Raw genomic sequence first — 20,448 nt, 5'->3', positions numbered from 1 at the left:
GTACTATAATCTTTCTAAAATCTTTAATAAATCGTTAGTAGTAATTTATAAATCCTAGGAAACTTTATACGTCCTTAACGTTCTTTAGCGTTAGCTATTCTTTAATTAAGTTAATTTTATCTTATTATATTTATATCTCTCTTAGTAAGATCGTATATCTAAGGAAGTCTACTTCCTATATATAGAACTTACTTTTCTTTAGTTTAACTAGTAACTTTATATTCTAAAGTACGTAGAGTACCTTATAAACGTATTCCTTATATTCTTCTAGGGTGTCCGAGAAGATTAAGATATTATCTAGGTATACTACTATAAAGATATCTAAGTATTTATATAGGATATTATTAATTATCTATTAAAAGGTAGCTAGTATATTTATAAGTCTAAATAGTATTACTAAATATTTAAATAGTCTAAATTTCGTTCTAAAGGCTATTATCTATTTATATCCCTTTTTTATACGTATTAAGTTATAGGCGCCTTTAAGATTAAGAGCTATAAACTATTTTTTACTATATAATTAATCTTATAGTTTTAATATAAGCGGTAATAGTATTCGGTCCTTTATTATAATATTATTTAAGCGTCTATAGTCGATAACTAGTTATAGCTTATTATTTTTCTTTAGAATAAATATAACTAGATAGCCTACTTTAGATATTAATATTTATATATATCCCTTTTATAGATTCTCGTCGAGGTAGTCGCGTAGCGTTTATAGTTACTTTTTATTTAAGTTATAGATTTTATAGAACGTTAGCGTTATTCTATCCTTAAGATAAATTTCGTGGTCCTATTAGCTATATTTAGGTAACCCTATCTCGAGTTCTTCCTTAAAGAGTTTATTATATTTCCGGTTTTCTTAGGGGATATTCTTTATTCTATCTTATAGGCTTTATTCTTTCTTTTAAGAGCTAGTTTCTCTTAACTTAAGCTCTTTATTAATTTATTTAAGGTCTTTCCTTAGAGTAGTAATAACTCTTTAGATCTTCTTATTATATCCTTTATTCTATTTATATCGGATACTAGGTTATATAGCCGTATTAGTTAGTACGTAGGTCTTATTAGTTAATTTTATTATATCCGCCGGTTTAGTTACTATTTTTATTTATATCGCTAAAGCCTATAATAATTTACTTAAACGGTTATCCCTTTTATCTTATTTAGTAGCTAAATTATCGTAAAATTTTACTTTCTTCTAAATCTACTAGTCTTAGAAACTTACGTCTTAGTTTTAATATAGCTAGCTAGTTTTCTAGTTAATTAATAGGTTGCTCTCTTATAGCTATAGAAGCCCTAATATAAGGTTATATTCTTTAATATCTATAATATCGAAGTTAACTTATTTATCGTAGCCCTAGATATTAATATTAAGGTAATTAATCTTTATATTAATAATTCCGTTATTATAGTTAAAGGCCTCTCCTTCGATATTCGTAAGTTTATATAGATCTATCTTATATCTCTATATAAGTCGGTAACGATTAACGACTTTAGGTAAAACGTAATTACCTATTGCGCCGTAGTCTAGAAGTATACGTATATAATATCCCGCGATTTAGATATCTAATACTATTTAGTCGCTATAGCTTACCGTTGCTATATATAAGGTCCTTAGATCTTATTATATCGTGCTAGTCTATAGCCCTTTTATAGATAGCGTACCTCGTTTTTTACTTAGTCCTGTCGCGAAGACTATTACGCCACGTAGGCAAAAGTGGAACGCGCTCCGACAGGTGCGCTGCAATTGACACATATAACTGACAACCGCGTCTTCCGACACACCCCCTCAGGGATCAGGCCCGCCGAGCCCTAGACCTTATAGCCTAAGACGCGGGAGTCGAACACTAAGCGCCACGCTAATAACCCAAGGAAATCTAAGAGAGGTAGTCGTCTACGGGGGATTAAACCCCGCACCGCGCGCAGTTACCGTAAGTTGCAGGGGTAGTGTGCCATCCCCTCCCGGGCTTATAACTGTCGCGAAGACCATTGCGCCACGTAGGCAAAAGTAGAACGCGCTCCGACAGGTGCGCTGTAATTAATATATATAACTAATAACCGCGTCTTCCGATAAGTCCTTATTTATTTTATTTAGGTATTCTTCTTTAATTTATTATTAATATCGTTTCTTTATATTTTTATCGTATAGTATTATATTAGGGCTTAAGAGACTAATTTCTTATAGCTAATCGAAGATTTCTTATTTCTCGATACTATATCGTTTATATTATACTACTTTATAGTTAATTACGTACTATACTTTATAATTTTATTTATTTTTATACTAAAGGTTAAGTTTTCGTTCTATATCTTTCTATTTTATATATAGTATTTCTATATCGATTCTTCCTTAGTTAAATATAGCTTATAGCCTTTATATATATTACTAATAATCTTTTAGTATACCGTTATATCGTTTATACTATACTTATGCTTTTTTATATTTATAAACTCTATAGTTTAGGTATACGTATTTATTATAATCTTCTTTATTATATTTAATTTATTATATAAGTCTTTAAAAGATTAATAGTTTAAATACCTTAGAGTAAGTAGTATTATACTATTCCTTTATTTTAGCGTATTTATAGATTTTATATATCTCCGAAAGATATCTTATTAATAAACCGTAATTATCACGGTATTTAAGTAGTATACCGTAATCGGGTTCTAATAATATAACTTAGTCGTTTAGGTAGCGTTAATCGATTTTCTAGTAGTTTAGTTTTATACTTAGGTAGGGTTTCGAAAGTACTTATCCCTTAAACCTAACTAAGAAAGCGTTATATCGTGCTTTTATTTAAAAGTATATTATATAATCTAGGTAGATATATAATATCTATAAAATATACTTATAGTACTTATAAGTAAGTAGTATTTATAGATCGTCTTTAAATTCTCCTTATAGTTACTATTCTTATTATAGAGCTATAAAGGTATCGACTATAGCAATAGCTATAGTATAGTCTCCTCTACGTAGTGCTAGTTAATATCGAATTAATATAGCTTATTAGTTTTCTATAAGAATTTAAGGCGTTTATTAGGTTTTAATTTTAAGTATTTCTTTAAATTCTTTAGAGTATAGAGCGTATTCTTTAATTATAGTATTTTCCCTTAATAGCGAGGATAGTAGTATAAGTTTATTCTTATCTTCTATTTCTCTAGGTATTTCTTATTCTTTAGAGCTTATATCGTCGATACTTTATTATTCCTTTTTAGGTTATTATCTAAGTTTCGTAAGTATAAGGGCTATATCTATATCTTCTTTATTATATTACTTATAGACTACCTATCGTTATTATTAATTTTTATTTTATATATCCTCTTAGAATCGTTTGCCGTTCTTCTTAATCTAGTCTTAAGAGACTCCTTTAAGATAGGGGTATTTTAGTTCTACGAATTTAACTTATTTCTATATTTTAAGATCCCTTTATTATATTATTATAAGGGTTTTCCTTAGTAGCTTTAAGAACTATCTAGTACCGTTCTTATCGCTTAGGTATACTATATATTCGTCGTCGTAGTATATAGTCTAACTAAGGAGTTTATACTTTAGTTCCTATTTATTAGTAGCGTTTAGGTATTTCTTACCTTCTAGGGCTAGTGCCTAGTAGGTTTTCTTCTCCTTATAAGGTTATCTATATTCTTTAGAGTAATATCTAAGTTTCCTATAGTTAAAATACTTTCCTTTACTTTTCTATATTATATCTAGATCTATCTTACTTAGGTTAGTTATATAAGTATAGGTAATAAGAGTTTTACGCTTCTTTTTATAGTTAGCGCGTTAGTTAAAGTTATTCTTATAAAAAGGGTTTTAGTTTCCTCTTCCTTATTTCTTTTCTTAGCGTTATATATATTATCTATTATTAATTCGTACTACTATAGTAATATAGTCCGAGAGGTTATTAGGTCGATTTTCCTTATAAAGCTCGTCCTTAACTTCTTCTTTAAGCCTATTATAGAATCGTAATATAAGAGGTTCGTCGTCCTAATTAAGCTTTAAGGTAACTTAACGGAACTTTATAGTATAATCCGATATTAAGATCCTTTATTAAAGTTCTCGAAGTTTTTATTTAGCTTCTTATTCCTCGTTAGTTATTCTAAATACCTTTATAATAGCTTCTTCGAATCCTTAGAAACTAGCAAAGACTTTATCTATCTCGTTATCTTATTGCGTTAGTTAGTTATTAAGAAAGTCCCTTATAATAGGTTTAAACTAAGCGAGTATTATTCTAAATAAATAATTTCCTACGTAGAGTACCTTTTCGACTAGGTCTAAGAGTTTTATAAGGTAAAACCGGTAGTAGGCCTTAAGTTAGGTAAGAAAGTCTCGAAGTATATTATAAGTACCGTTAAATAGTCCTAGCTATTTTAGTTTAACTACTTCTCTAAGGTCCCTAACTTATCCGTTGCTTCCTTTATTCCTAAGTAACTATACCTTATATTAAAGGGTAATAATCTCGCGTATTATATCCTAAGGCGATATAGTAGCTCTAGAGTTAGTTAATCTAGTTTACTATATAGGTATATTAATAGTTACGATATTACTTAAAGTAACGCGGTATTATACTAAATAAGAGCTTTTAACGTATAACGACTAGTATTATTCTGTAACGGGCTGAGCCCGTGAGGGTCTCGGCTCCGCTCTCGACAAGACCCACCGGAGCTCCGCTTATAAGCTCGTGCCATCTTCGAGAGCTTTCCTTTCTTTTCTTTTCTTCTTCTTTTCTCCTTAGCTTTAGGATACTCGTCGCAGTCGCTCAGCTAGTTGTCAACACACTCAGTTGAGACCGTTACATTATCCTAAAGCTCCGCTTTCATCGTTAAAGCCTTTGATCACAATCAATTGGCAGCGCTGTTCAGTTCCCTTTGTGGGTACGCGGAGTGGCAGTAGCTTGGGCAATCCTGTGTGGAACGCCCGCGACGAAAGTGCGTGTGTGTACGGCGCCAAAGCCAGCTTGGCTCGCGTCGCGTAGCTCTCATCTCCCGAGCAAAGGACGTGGAGCGTCAATCTGCTCTCCGTACGGCGTGCGGTTGAGCGAGAAGTACGTGATTGCTGCTTGGCTCCCAGTGTGGACGGCAGCAGCTGGACTAGAAGCCCTGTGCAGAACGTCCAGCCGTGTAGGAAGGAGCCTTCGAGGCGTTGATAGCGTTCGACCGTTGTCGAGATATCCCTTCCGTATCAGACTTGCTGTGTGATCAAGTCGCCCTCAGTCCTGAGAGACGAGGAGAAAATCTTCAGTCATGGAGGCAATCGATTCCCAGCAAGGTTCTTTGAGCCTCAATCGATGATGCAAGCCCTGGCTGCAGTGATGGACAAACTAGAAAGTGTGTGTGCAAGCCAAGAGGCCGAACGCGAAGAGATGCGATCGCAGATCCGAATCCTCCAAACAGCCGTCTCAACTCCGACTCCGGCAAATGAACCAGTCGCTCCTATCGAACCGATGTCCGACAACACGCCTCAATCGATCGAGACATCCGAAAGAATCCCATCAAAGAGGGTAAAACCAACCTTGCCTGATCCGCCGAAATTGATGGAACCAGGAAAACTTCCGTCCCTGGTTCTTAGAGATGAAAGCGAAATTGGCTGTGGACCGACAGGCATTCGACAATAAAGAAGCACTCTTCGCCTATGTGTACTCCCGGTTGGCGGGAACAGCCCAGAACATGGCCGCTGCTTATTACGAACAGGGCGGTATCGATGGTGCTCGCTCCCAGATCTGTTTCTCGACTACTTGAACCGTCGGTACGGGGACCCGAACGCAAAGGCACGAGCACTGGATCGACTTCGATCGTTGAAGCAGAAGCCTGATGAGAGTTTCGCCAGTTTCTTCCCAAAGTTCGAGAAAGAGCTTGCCGATAGTGGCGGTGGCGAGTGGGCCGACGTGGTGCAAATCAATTACTTGGAAGGAGCAATTAATAATAGGCTCAAGTCGAGTCTCGTCAGTGCCGTCAGTCTCCCGAAGGATTTCAACAGCTACGCCGAGCTACTCTTGACGATTGGCTCGCGCCTAGATAGCCTCAATTTCCACCAACGACAACAAGGCCGCGAGCAGAGGTCAAGAAAGGAGTATGGTCGTTTATCCGAACCGCTCGAGTCCCGACAAAAGCCCCCGTCACCCGGATCGCCAACCACGTCGTCCCCGTCCGATGATCAGATGGATTGGGAACCCGTGAAAGCAAATCGGTTGATAAACGGCAGGAGGGCCCCGGAGGAAAAGCAATTTGTTCCGTTGGAGGAGCGCAAATGTTACGAGTGCGGGAAGCTTGGCCATCTTGCGGCCAAGTGTCCCGGGAGCGGCGGCAGCAGAGAGTCAAGGTCCGTGTCGAAGAGAAGACAAGAAGCTCGAGAGCAAAGCACCAAGAGCCCGCGGAGAGTTCTAGCGGGGATACCTCCGATGACCATTCGGAAAACGAGTAGCTCCTGACGAAAATCGCCGTCAGGAGCGCGCAAAGGCTGAGGCGGAATGGGCAACTCAGAAGGACGAGATGGACTGTGAAGGCCTCTACGTAAATTTCGGTATCAATCGAGAGTATTTCACCACGGCCTTCGTTGACTGTGGTTGCCTGTGTTATGGGACCATCAGTGAGCGCCTTGCCCGCAAGCTTCACCTGCCGCGTATTCCGATTAAACCTCGAGCGTTGGAGCAGGTCAACACATTCTCACCCGAGGCCATCTGTGCCGTGACCTACTTCGACTTCGATATCGACGGGTACCAGAAGAAAAGAGCTTTTTTCTACGTTGTGCGAGACCAGACCGATCCTGTGATTCTGGGCAAGAAGTGGTTGAACCAGGAGGATGTCACCTTGCGATTATCGCAGAACCTCTTGCATATCGGGACGCACGACCATTGGGTGAAAGGCCGAGACCCGAAGGAGGAGGAACGGTGCAACATACGAGGACAGGCGGCGTTCGTGTTCGCCGGAATGGTTCGCCGAGCAAGAAAGTTCAAGCATCGAGACGATGGAGTGCGGATCTTCGCCGCAAGCCTGAAAGACATTGAGAAGGCATTGACTCCGAGGAAGAAGTCAGACCCGAGAGAAGCTGCCCCGTCACTACCACGAGTACCTATCCGTCTTCGACCGCGACCAAGCGGACCAACTTCCACCGCGTCGTCCGGGGTGTGATCACAAGATTCAGTTAGAGAGGTCCTGATGACAAGGAGAAAGAACCGCCGTGGGGACCATTGTACGGCATGTCACGAGAAGAGCTCATTGTTCTGCGAAAGACTCTCACTGAGCTACTCGACAAGGGTTTCATTCGAGCAAGTAGTTCTCCAGCGTCAGCACCAGTTTTGTTCGTGAGGAAGCCCGGTGGTGGTCTGCGCTTTGCGTGGACTATCGAGGATTGAATGCGATCACCAAGAAAGACCGATATCCCTTGCCGTTGATCGAGGAAACTTTGCGGTCGCTGTCCAAGGCCAAGTGGCTCACCAAACTTGACGTTATCGCAGCATTTCACAAGATTCGCGTCGAGGAGGGAGACGAGTGGAAGACAGCATTCAGAACACGTTACGGACTCTACGAATGGCTTGTCACGCCATTCGGGTTGACGGGTGCTCCGCAACGTTTCAGCGTTACATAAACCACACGTTGCGAGATTTCCTCGACGAGTTCTGTTCCGCTTACATTGACGACATCTTGATCTACTCGAGCGGTTCGCTCGCAGATCATCGCAACAAAGTCAGGCAGGTCCTTGCTCGACTGCGAGATGCAGGCCTGCAGATTGATATCGACAAGTGTGACTTTGAGGCAAAGAGTGTCAAGTACCTGGGCTTCATCGTCGAAGCCGGAAAGGTATCCGCGTGGACCCGGAGAAGGTGCAGGCAATTCAGCAGTGGCAGCGACCCCGTTCTGTCAAAGGCGTCAGAAGCTTTCTGGGGTTTGCCAACTATTACCGGCAATTCATTCCCAGATTCTCCAACATCGCCGCGCCTCTAACGGCGTTAACAAAGAAGGATGCGGTGTTTGCGTGGTCGAAGGAGTGCGACAAGGCCTTCGAGGAGTTGAAGGCTCTTCTGACCAGTGCGCCGGTCCTTGCGCAATGGGATCCGGATAGAGAGACGATTGTGGAGACGGATTCATCCGGTTATGTCACAGGAGGGCGCTCTCGCAAAGGGCGATGACGGCATCATGCGGCCTGTGGCCTTCTTCTCAAAGAAAACGCACCGGCGGAGTGCAACTACCCAATCCACGATAAAGAGCTGCTGGCGATCATTCGCTGCCTTGAGCATTGGGACGCCGAATTGAGGAGTGTGAAGTCCTTTACCGTTTTGACGGATCATCTCAACCTCCGTTACTTCACCAAGAAGCAGCAACTGAGTGAACGTCAGGCGCGATGGGCTGAGACGCTATCGCGGTACAGCTTCACCATCAAGCATCGACCGGGCAAAGAAGCCGTCGTACCGGACACGCTGTCTCGACGAGAACAGGACATGCCGCACAGCGCCGAAGATGATCGGTTGCAAGGACGACGTGTTCAGCTGCTGCAACGTAACAAGGGTGGCCTGGTGACAAAAGTCAAGAGCGGTTATGTCACCAAGGGCGACACGGATCAACCTGATGACGCAACAACTGACCAAGACGACTCAATCGAAAACCCTTCTCGGACCCGGAACTGCAGAAGTTATGGGACGAAGGTGTCAAGAAGCACAATCGTTATTGGCTCATCCGAAAGGCCGTACAGCAAGGCGAGAGGCGTCTGCCGTCGCATTGGGGACTGCCCGTGATGCTCTCGGAATGCTCGATTGACGATGGACAGCGGCTCTGCTGGCGAGAGCGAATTTGGGTGCCGAACCACGAACCCTGCGCACGCGGCTTATGCAGGAGACGCATGACTCAACGCTTGCAGGACACCCCGGACGGGACATGCTGAAGTCCTTGTTGAGCCGCAAGTTTTATTGGCCAGGCCTCGATTCAGACGTGCGTCAATTTGTGAGAAATTGTGATGTGTGTGGCCGAAGCAACATTTGGCGAGAGAAGCGTCGCGGTTTATTGAAGCCGCTACCTATTCCAGACAGGATCTGGTCGGAGCTGTCAATTGACTTTGTGACAGACCTGCCACCAACCAAGTCGAACGGTTCGACCAACCTTATGGTCGTGACGGACAGACTGTCCAAAAGTGTCGTTCTTGAGTCATTGAAGGACATCACGGCCGAGACGACGGCCAGAGCATTGCTACGGAACGTGGTGCAACACCATGGCGTGCCGCGCGCGATCGTCACTGACCGTGGCACGCAATTCACCAGTAGACTATGGCAGAGGCTCTGCGAGCTGCTACGCGTGAAGCAAAGATTGTCTACGGCGTGGCATCCCGAGACTGACGGTGCAACAGAAAGGGCGAATCAGGAAGTCGAGAGATATCTGAGGATCTTTGCTGCTTATGCTCAGGATAACTGGGAAGAGCTGTTGCCAGCGGCCATGATGGCCATCAACAATCACAACTCGACGTCGACAGGCCTGAGCCCGTTCTTTATCACGCATGGGTATCATGTTGACCCGATACAAGTCAAGGAGAAGTTACGGACGGACGGAAGGTCCCCAGTGACCAGGGCTGAAAGCATTGTGCAACGATTTCGAGAGGCAACGGAATGGGCCCAGGCGGCAATTGCGTCAGCGCAAGAGCAGCAAGAGAAGAACGCCAATTCGCGAAGACAGCCGTCAGACCAGTTCAAGCCTGGAGACAAGGTATGGCTGCGACTTCGCAACATCCGATCCAATCGGCCATCCAAGAAGCTCGATTGGCTGTCGGCCAAGTACACCGTCCTGGAGACCATTGGGTCACACGCGTGCAGGCTGGACACGCCTCCGGGAATACACAACGTGTTCCACGTGTCGCTCTTACGCTTAGCAGCGGACGATCCGCTACCGTCACAGACGTCGGATGACTACCGCCCACCGGCCATTTTGACGGACGATGGCGAGCTGTGGGAAGTGGAAGAGATTCTGGACAGGAAGAAAGTCGGAGAGAGTGGAAAGTGTTGGTGAAATGGGTCGGATGGATAGGTCCGACGTGGGAGCCAGTCAAGTACGTCGCAGACACAATAGCACTGGCTAGGTATGAAGAAGTTCATGGGAAAGTTGGATCGAAACCACCCCAATCGAAACGATCGAAACGGGGAGGGAAGGAGGGGGTTATTGTAACGGGCTGAGCCCGTGAGGGTCTCGGCTCCGCTCTCGACAAGACCCACCGGAGCTCCGCTTATAAGCTCGTGCCATCTTCGAGAGCTTTCCTTTCTTTTCTTTTCTTCTTCTTTTCTCCTTAGCTTTAGGATACTCGTCGCAGTCGCTCAGCTAGTTGTCAACACACTCAGTTGAGACCGTTACATATTCTTAAGGGATAAACCTATCGAGGGGTTTATATTAGTAGATATAATAGGGTGTGGTCTAAGTAATAATAAGTATATTACGTTAGTAATAAGTCGGAGGTTATAGACCGTAGACTATAACTAGGTAATTAGAATTAAAGATAGAATCGTAATAAAGATCTATATTAAAAAGCTAGAGAGCTATCTATTTAAAGGAGTAAAAGTAGGTAGCTATATATACCTATAGAGACTGTCCTTAGATTACGGTCCTAGCTATAATCCCCTTCGTAGCTTACTATAGCTTACTTATAAGCTATACTCTTAAATAGTAATCTATTTATATAAGGCTTACTTAGCTTACGTACGCTCTAGGTAAGCTAAGCCTAAGTAACTTCTTGTCCTAACTATTATTCCGAGCCGCTTTATTACGTAAACGTAGCCGGCTCTCCTACGGCCCGCTAACCGTAGTCGTAATAGGTATAGTTTAACCTAGTTAGGTTTAAGTTAGGCTTAGTATACTATATCCTAGTATTTAGTATTACTTAAGCTAGGTTAATAGTACTATCCTTTTAACTATAAAAGAATCTTATATACTCCTTTTTTAAGGTAGTAAGTTTAAGTTATAGTCTTATTACCTCTTATATAAATTATATTATACTATCTAAGGTTTTATTATATTTATCTTAGAGCGGGTAATAGATATTAAAGTCCTTTACTATTATTATAAGGTACTTTAATTTAATTAAACTTAGGTCTTATAACGCTTTAGCCTTTATAGCCCTTAATAGTAAGTAAATTATTTATAGTTTAATACTATCCTTAAAAATTACCTTACTTTAGTTTAGTTTAAACTAAGGCGACTAAGTCCTTAGCCTAAGCCTTTTATATATATATAGCGCGTATCTCCCCTCCTTATAAACTAAGCTTATAAGGGAATATATATTATAGTATAATTAGTTAGGTAGTAAAGATAGCTAAAAGAACTATACTATATATATTATATTCTCCTTATTATAAGACGAAAACTTATAAAAAAAGGATTTCTCTTTTTTTATTAAAGTAATAAGTAGTCTATAATATATAAGTAAGGTAGGTATAATTCCCTACTAATACCCTACTAATATATTAGTACTATATACCTAAGTGCTTTATTAGCTTATACCTTTTAATAGTACTCTTATAATTATCTCCCTTTCTATATAAATATCTTAGCTATATTTTTAATATATATTACTTTTACTATACTATATATATTTAGTTAAGAAGAGAGGTAGTTTTAATTATATATTCTATATATATACTTAGATAAGTATATATTAGTCTATACTCTATAATATTAATAGTTATTATATTAATAGTTACTACTAAGTAACTATTATAGTATTACTTATATATTAAGCGCGAAGCTATAATATAAAAAGTATATATATATATCTCTTACTTTTTTTATTTTCTTTTCTTCTTTAACTCTTTTACTTATAATTACTATAAAGCCTTATACCTTTTTTTTATTAATCTTTTATACCTTTTTATATTACTTTTTATTAAAGATTTATTAATAATAATACCTTTTATATTAAAGAAGATAAAAAACTATAATATTAATTTCCTATACTATATATAAGAGTAAGTAGTAGCGGGTTCGCCCTTAAAATATAAGCGATTAGCTTAGAAGTCTTATAGTACGCTAGTTCCCTTTTAGTAAAAAAAGCTAAGAAAGGTATAAGAGAATCTTAGTTTTAAGAGACTTTTAGTTTAAGACCTAATATTAGTAAGGGTCGTGCCCTTATTACCCTATTAAATACCTTAACTTTAACTATTAATAAGCTTACTTTTATAAGCTAAGAAACTTATAAGTCTATTACCCTTATTAGCGATACTAATACTAGTAAGGAGATTATACTTAAGCGCTCTTAGGTAAGTACTAATAACCTAGTTACTTTATTTTAATAGGGCGGCTCTAGCTAATAAGAGATTATAGCTTAAGCTACTCTTTAAAATAATTAAGCTAATATTAATAATAAGGCCTAGCTAAATAAGAGCTAAGGCTATCTTAATACTTAGCTAAATAAGGGCTAAGATAATAATAATAGTAATAATAAAGATAGCTACGATTTAACTCTTTTTATTAATAAACCTAAGAATAGTAGCGCTAAAGATAAGGGCACTTAAGCGGTAGTATAAAGTAGTCGCACTCTTATAAAGAAGTATACTTAATTTAAGGCTAAAGCTTACTTAGTTAAAGCCTAAGAGGTTATCTTTTATAAGCTTTAGTATATATATTATTTTAAGATAGTTATTAAAGAGTATAATATAACTAAGCCTAAGCTTATTAAGGTGCTTTTAATTAGCTATATTTTCTTAAGGGTTTCCTTAATATACTATAAGTAGTACTATAAATATACTATAACCTATAACTAAGTAAGTTTCTTTTTAACTTTAAATATTATAATTAATAAGCTAGTCTTTCTTAAAGCTATTACTTTTATATTTAGTAACTAAGCTAATATAGTTATTATTATTAAGTACCTATATAAGCTTAATAAGCTAAAGACTAGTAATAAAGATACTAAGGATAATAGCTTAAACGTAAGTATACTTATTTTTAAGGAGGCTAATTAGCGCTATCTCGCTATTATAGTATAGTATCTAGCTAAGGCTTTTAATACCGCTAAGATAGCTTATTATAAGTCCTTTAAGACTATAAGTATATAGAAGTTTACTATTATAAGTTTTTATCTAACCTTTTTATTAGTAACCGCTTAACGATATATTAAGTTAAGCGTACTAACTATTATACGCTAATTAATAAGCGTTATAAGCTTATTATTTACTTTAACCTAGCGCCCTTATTTAATATCGCTTATATAAGCTTAGAGTACTAAGCCTAGGAATCTTAGTTAAAACTCTACTTTATTAATAGTAATATAGGCTATACTTCTTAGTAATACGCCTTACTATTTACTAAGGCTAAGGTAAGTACTATATTAATAAAGATAGGTCTTAACGTAAAGGATAAGAAAGGAGCGGAGGATAAAGTAGTTCTAGTATTTTTAAAGGTATTTAGTATAGTAAAAGGGGCGCCTTAGTTAGTTCCTACTATACTAGTAAAAAGGAAGGGTAGTTAAAAGTAATAAATAGGTCTTATCTTTCTTTTATTTAGTTATAACTATCTTTCTCTCCTTTATTATTAAGGTCTTAATAAAGTTATAGTTTAGTATTATTTTCCTTAATAATATTTAATAGGTAGTATAAATAGTTTTCCTTTATTTTCCTATTTTATTATTTTATATATAGTTATAAGACGTTTAAGTATACTAATATATTAATAAGTTAATAACGATTTAATAGGGATTTATTACTAATTTAATAGTATTACCTTACGCTAATAAGTTTCCTTACCTTACTTAGTCTTATACCTCTTTTTCTTAGTTAAGCGAGTAGTATATTCTTTAATAAGGTCTTAGCTACTTACTATATCTTTAGTATCGACCTATTAGTTATACTTAGCTAGCTAATCTTTCTATTTAATAAGAAAAAAGGTATTACCCTTAGATCTCTTTTAGTTTTTAATCTCTTAAACTTCTTATTTACCTTTATTATCCTTTAAGTCTAGTATTAATAGGGTTTTACTATCTTTATAGGTACCTTTACGCTCTTTTTATAGCTCTAAGAGACTAATATAAAAAACGTTATAAAGGTATAAGTACTTCTTAAAGAGTATAAGATAATATACTTACTTTTTAATAGCTTATAAGACCTAAAATAGTTTAATATACTTAGGTAAGAGTTTTCTTTTTTTATTCTTAAGGTATAAGTTCTTTATTAATAATACTATAAGGTCTCTTACTTTTAGTATAAGTAGTTAGTACCTTAAATTGTAGTATTTCGCTTATAATTTAATAGCTTTTTTTTTTAGTTTTCCTTAAGCCTTTTTTATAGCTCTTATAGCTTAGTAACTCTTACTCTTACTTTAAGTACCCCCTTTTAAATAATATCGTCCTTAATATTAATATAAAAGTTTAGTTAGTAACTTATTAACGCTTTATTAAGCAATAACCAAGTTATTATATTCTTTATATTATTATATATAAATTAAGTAATATATAAGAGTAACGCTTAGTTAGTTTATTTTAAGTTAGTAAAGTATTTTAAGTAGTACTATATAGCTTAGTTTATTTATTTTATTTACCTATTAGTTTATAAGTAAAATACTATTAATAGCTTATATTTTACTTATAAAATAAAATAAAGATTTAATTAGAACTTACTTATAAATAAGGACCCTTTATCTAAGATAATATTACGGAGTAGGTAAAAGCGTGCGCGTAGGTGCCGTTTATAGGATAATATTAATAGGCTATATAGAGCTCTCCTATACGCGGCTAGCCTATATATATATATATAGGATCCGGCCCTCCGTATATAACTATACGGCTTAGGCCGTAGCCTAAGCCTATAACCTATAATAGTTAAAGACTCTTATATAATGCCCTCCCTTAAGCGCGGCGCGGCGTTGCCCTATTAACGGCTTCTATACTATAGGGCCCGTGCCGCTAGCTCTACCCTACCTTTTTCTATTAATCGTGCTAGCCCTACTAGCCCTATTATCCCCGCGCTTATTAGCCCGGGTAGCTAGAACCGGGCTCTATACTTATTAGCCGGCTAGCCGTTTAAATAGGGGCGCAACCTATTATATATACCCCTAGGTAGCCGGCGGCCGGCCTAGACCTACGTAAGCCTTAGGTTGCCCGTCCCCTCGGCCTTAAGTAGCCTCCTCTACCTAGGGGTATATAAGGCGGCATCCCCCCCTTCCTCCTTCCTTTCCTTCTCCTCCTTCTTTAACTATAGTAGTAGTAGTAATAGGTAAGTTCCGCTCTACCTAGGGCGTTAGTTTATTCCTAGCTATATAGGCCACCTTATTAACGTATGCTTATAGTAATAGCCGTAGTAGTAATAATAGCCCTAATAATAATAACTTCTACTAGTAAGTTCTCCGCCCTATAGAGCGGGAGGCCGTAATCTATAATACTAACTTCCGCGATAGATATATCTGCCTCCCCCTCCCTTACTTCCTCCTTCTCGGAGCGTACGGAGTCGTTCGTCGACGCCGTGCTAGGCACGGCCGACGACGGCTCCGCCGCTGCCGCTGCTCCTGCCCGCGCCCCCGCGACCGCGCCTACCGCCGCCGCCTCTACCTCTACTACGCTAGCCGCCCTTACGTCGCCCTTCCGGTAACGACGCCGTCCCCGCCGCCGGCCGTAACGCCCGGCCCCTCTACCCCCGCCTCCGCTACTACTACCCCCGTAAGTCCGCTACCTAGCGAGCGTAGTAGCTATTTTTCGCTAACTTTTTAAAGTATAAACGCTAAGTATAGGCTAGAGCCGCCCGCGCGGCCCCCTATATACGGTACGCGTCGTAGGAGCTCCCCTACGCCGACTAAGTTAGGCGCCGCCGTAGCGGTAGTTATTACTAGTACGCGCGTGCTAGCCGCGCCTATAAGGCGGCGCCTCCTATCCTACTTACTACGGCGTCGGCTTAAAAGGCCGGCGCGTATAGGTAGGCACGGGGGGCTACTAAGAAGCGCCTTACCGCTACCGCCGCCGCCTACCGTAATCTCCGCGCCCTCGAGCGCTAGGGCCTTATCCTTAAGTAAGTTCCTCTTATCTAGCTCTTTTACTTCCGCTATTAACTCTCCCGGTACTAGGGACACTACCTCCGTCGCCCTATCGGCGGTCCCCTTAGCCGTGCCCGCCGCCCCCGCCGCTACTACTAGCCGGGCCCCCCCCGCCCCTAGAGCCCCCGGAGCCGCCGCTACCGCCGACTAGCTCGCGGGCTTAGAGGGCCGCCTAAGCGCCCTAGAGAGCGCCGCCGCCGCTAATAAGGTAGAGGAGGATAATAAGGATAAGGATAAGGACGATAATAAGGACGAGGAGTAGGTCTAAGTAGTCTAAGGGCTCTACCTTAAAATAAACGCTATTTTTATCTCCGCTTATATAATTACGCTCGCGTTATCGTAACTACCTACTCTACTTTACCTACTTTATAGTCTTAGCCTAAGCTACTATCGGTAGTCTACTAGTCTATCGTTCTTATCTACTATTCTAAATAAGGCTTTAAACTTATCGAGGGCTATAGTTCCTATAAACTTATATATAGGTTCCTACGTAGGGTTAAGATACCTACGCTACTTAACGAGGACCTCCTAGCGTTTCCCCTTACTAACCTTTTTCTAGCGCGCGGCCTATATCTCTTTAACCTTAAACGTATCCTCTCCCTCTACCTTAATTATAGGCGGTTAAGCGTCCGCTACTTCTTATCTAGGTAGCGGGTTAAAGGAGGCTCTATAAAGGAGGTCTATATTAATCTTATTATAGACCCCTATTAAGAGACTATCGAGCTCTATAACCTATAAGCTAATAACCCTTTATACTATAAACTTTACGTATAGCTAGTTAAGCTTCTTCTTTAGTCGTGCTAACCTATAGTTACGGAGGTCTAGCTATACCTTATCTCTTACCGCGAACCTATCTACTAGGGCCTTAGTCTTATTAGCGTGCCGCTCTTAATCTTACGCCGCGGCGGCTATTACGGATTAGTAATAATCTATAGTCTCTTATAGCTTTCGTATAAACGCGGAGGCGCGGCCCTCTAATAACGAATTACTATACTACTCCGCTACTATATCTACGGTAAAGGGAACTAGTAAGGGTAGTTCGAAGCTATATATTATAAAAAAAGGGGCTATCTTAATAAAGGTATATAGTCTACTATTTAACGTAAGTTAAGCTATAGGGAGCTACCGGTCTTAGTCTACTTAGTTATAGGCTACGATAGCCTATAAGTAAGCCTATACCTCTTAGTTAACCCTCTTAGGCCCTCCGTCGGTCTATAAGTAATATACCGTACTAAGTAGCTATATAATCTAAAGTAGCTAGTATAGGTACTATTAAAAGCAGCTAGTTTAATTCGATCCCTTATCGCTTATAATAAAGGCTAACTAGCTATATAAGTAGGCCTAGTACTATAGGAAGCGCTCTACGTAGGACTTTATATCTATAGACGGTATTAGCTCTAATACTATAGACTTACTAAGTCGGTCCTTAATTACTTATATATAGCGGTTGCCGCCCTCTATAAGTAGGAGGTCCGTTATAAAGTCTATCTATATATATATATAGAACCGGTCGGGTACTAGAAGCTACTTAAGCAGCCCCTTAAGCTATACCCTTTAGATCTTTATATAGCCGTAGATATCGTAGTTATAGAGGAAGCAATAAATATAGTACTATAGGAGGGGCTAGTAAAAGTCCCTTATAAGGCCTACTACTATGCTTTATCTACTTAGGTGACCTACGACGCTAGAGTTATAGATAAGTTAAACTAGCCTCCCTTAAAGCTCGTTCTATTTATTTAGCTCTAGCGGTCCCTCCTTCTCCTTAGCTTCTATAGTATATAGTGCGCCCGGTACCTATAGTCTCCCCCGCTAGCGTAGATGCCCTCGTAGGTCGATATAGTAGTCGGCTACCTATACCTTTAGCTTTAGCTTTAGATCTAGGCGTCGAGCGCTAGACTTAACGGCACGGCGCACGCCCTCGTAGGTACGGTCTAGAGCCGCTATCCTATCCTATAAGCGTTAAAGGGCCTTATCTTAAAATACTCTCGCCGCGCGCGCCCTTAGGCCGGTCTATCCCTCCTCGCCGGACCGAGGTAAGGGCGTAAGGGGAAGCTTATTCGCTAGCACCGCGTCTCCCTCTACTAGGGAAGCTCCTATATAAGTCCGTAGTACTTCCTATAGGATAAGCTATAGATCCTAGGCCTCGATGTCCGCTCCCGTCGGCCGGTCTTAATCCTTTTAGGAAAGCGCGTCTAGGACCGCGGAGTCCCGCCTAAGGCGGTACTTAATTAAGAAGTTAAAGCGTAAGAGATACTCCGCTTAGCGGGCTTACCGCTCCGAGAGGTACTAGCGAGTTATAAAGTACTTAAGGTTCCTATAGTCTATAAGAACCTTAAAGCTCTTATAGCTCTAGAGCTCCGCTTACTATTACTTAAGGTAGCTAATAATCGCTAGTATCTCCTTATTATAAATAGCGTAATTCCGCTCTACTAGGGTTAGCTTATAGGAGTAGAACGCTACTAGTTACTTCCGCCCGTCTACCTCTTAAGAGAGCGTTCCTCTAAGTGCCTAGCCGCTATAGTCCGCTTTAATTAATATAGACCGGTTAAAGTCCTACTAAAGTAGTACTAGGGCTTAAGAGAATAGGTCCTTAAGCGTATAGAACGCTCCTTCCTATATAGGCCCCTAGCGAAAGGCGGTCCGCTTCCTAGTAATCTCGTTTAAGGGTATTATAATATAGGAGAAGCCCCTAATAAATATCCTATAATAGTTCGCGAACCTAAGGAAGCTTTATACGCCTATCTACGTAGTTAGGGCAGCTTAGTCCCGAATCGCCTAGATCTTTACGGGGTCCGCTTATATACCTACGCCTATATAGATAATAAAGCTTAGGTACTTAACCCTCTTAACCCCGAATTCGTACTTATTTAGGTCGAGGTAGAGCCTATAAAGTTAGAGGCGCTCTAGGACCCTCCGTACTTTCTATATATAGTCCTTATAAGAGCCGCTCGTATAGATAAGGATATTATCTATATATATAAAGGCGAACTTATTAAGGAAGTCCTAAAGTATATTATTAATATAACGCTAGAGGGTAGCGGGCGCTCCTAAGAGGCTAAAGGGCGTTACGAGCTACTTAAATAAGCTATAGCGTATATAGAACGCTATCTTCTACTTATTACCCTTTAAGATCTATACCTTATAAAACGCCTATTTTATATTTAGCTTTATAAACTACTTCGCCTTTAAAAGGTTATAGAGCGTATCCGAGATTAAGGGTAAAAGGTAGCGGTCTAGCCTTATAATTACGTTTAGAGCCCTATAGTTATAATAGAACTATATCCCGCCCCTTAGTTTACGTATAAATAAGACCGGCGCTCTTACTTTAAAGCTACTTACTTAAATAAAACCCTTATCTAAGAGGTCCCTTAGCGTCTTCTTTAGTACTAATAGCTCTACGTATAATATACTATATAGCGGTCCGAACGGTATAGGTAGTTCCTACCCCTTCTTATCGGTATAGAGTACGATCCTATAGTCTACCCCTAGCTTATATAGGTTAAGCTTATCCGCTTCTTAGGCCTTAAATAGTAGTAGGAGGTCGTAAAAGCGCTCTAGTATCTATTACCGTAGCTTAAAGGGCGACTTCGGCTTCTTTATCTAGAGGGCCTTATTAATATCCGCTAGGCTAACTACGTAAACCGCTATATTAGCCGCTGCCCGGCCTTGCCCCCGCTCTACTTATTATATAGTTCCTACGAAGATAGAGGTAAGGACTTCTTATACTAAGTATAAAGCTCGCACGCTTAGTCCTATACCTATAGAACTATCGTTATAGCGGACCTACTATTATATAGGCCTAAACTATAGCTTCCTCTAGTATAGAACTAAGTATAACTCTATATATAATAACTAAGGTTTCCCGAGGATTAAGGGAAACTCTAGTTAGGGGATTATATAGGCTACGATAAGCTTATAGTAACCGTCGACCTCTATAGCTAGCTACGTAATGCCCTTAATTACCGTACCCTCTATCGCGCCTAAGGCGCTCTTTACTCGCCTTAGGGCGATCTTTTCTACTAGTACTTATATCTCTCGCGTAAGCGCCTCGTTAACTACGGCGTAGTACTAATAGCCCTCGTCTATAAGGGCGGCAACGGGTAAGGAGTTATTAATTATAACCTATATTAAAGTAGGCTCCTCTTTTATATAGGCGGATAATTCTTCCTTCTCCTTTACTAATACTAGTAATTAAGGCTTTAGAGCCCGTCTTTACTCCGGAGCTACTCTTTTTCCTCTAGGCCTAGGGGGGCGGAGTCCTCCTTATCGTCTAAGGCGAGGAGCGGTTCTATCTTCGCTACTTAAACCGCTATAGGCCGCTTAGCTAAAAAGAAAGGGCATTTTAATATAAAGTACGTAGATGCTCCGTAATATAGGTAGCGGCCGTTAGCCTTCTTCTTCTCGATTTCCTCGCTTATTACTTACTTCGCCCGCTACTTAGAGTGCGGGGCGGTATAGGGGGTA

At 39.9% G+C, this 20,448-nt stretch overlaps 1 protein-coding gene across 1 annotated transcript; it reads left to right on the top strand.

The window, feature by feature from the left end:
- Window positions 1-7,196: 7,196 nt before the first annotated feature.
- HRG_03765 (reverse transcriptase (RNA-dependent DNA polymerase) domain-containing protein) lies at window positions 7,197-9,987 on the top strand (the record flags this gene model as incomplete). Its single annotated transcript, XM_044862236.1, has 9 exons — window positions 7,197-7,301; window positions 7,367-7,534; window positions 7,576-7,797; window positions 7,956-8,088; window positions 8,161-8,314; window positions 8,366-8,625; window positions 9,056-9,219; window positions 9,391-9,831; window positions 9,877-9,987. The coding sequence occupies 9 exons, from the start codon at window positions 7,197-7,199 to the stop codon at window positions 9,985-9,987; spliced, it is 1,758 nt and encodes a 585-aa protein (XP_044723262.1).
- Between the last annotated feature and the right edge of the window lie 10,461 nt (window positions 9,988-20,448).

Source organism: Hirsutella rhossiliensis (genome assembly GCF_020360975.1).
Source record: "Hirsutella rhossiliensis strain HR02 chromosome Unknown scaffold00003, whole genome shotgun sequence".
In the NCBI taxonomy this organism is placed as follows: domain Eukaryota; kingdom Fungi; phylum Ascomycota; class Sordariomycetes; order Hypocreales; family Ophiocordycipitaceae; genus Hirsutella; species Hirsutella rhossiliensis.
This window is presented reverse-complemented; position numbering and strand designations above follow the sequence as displayed.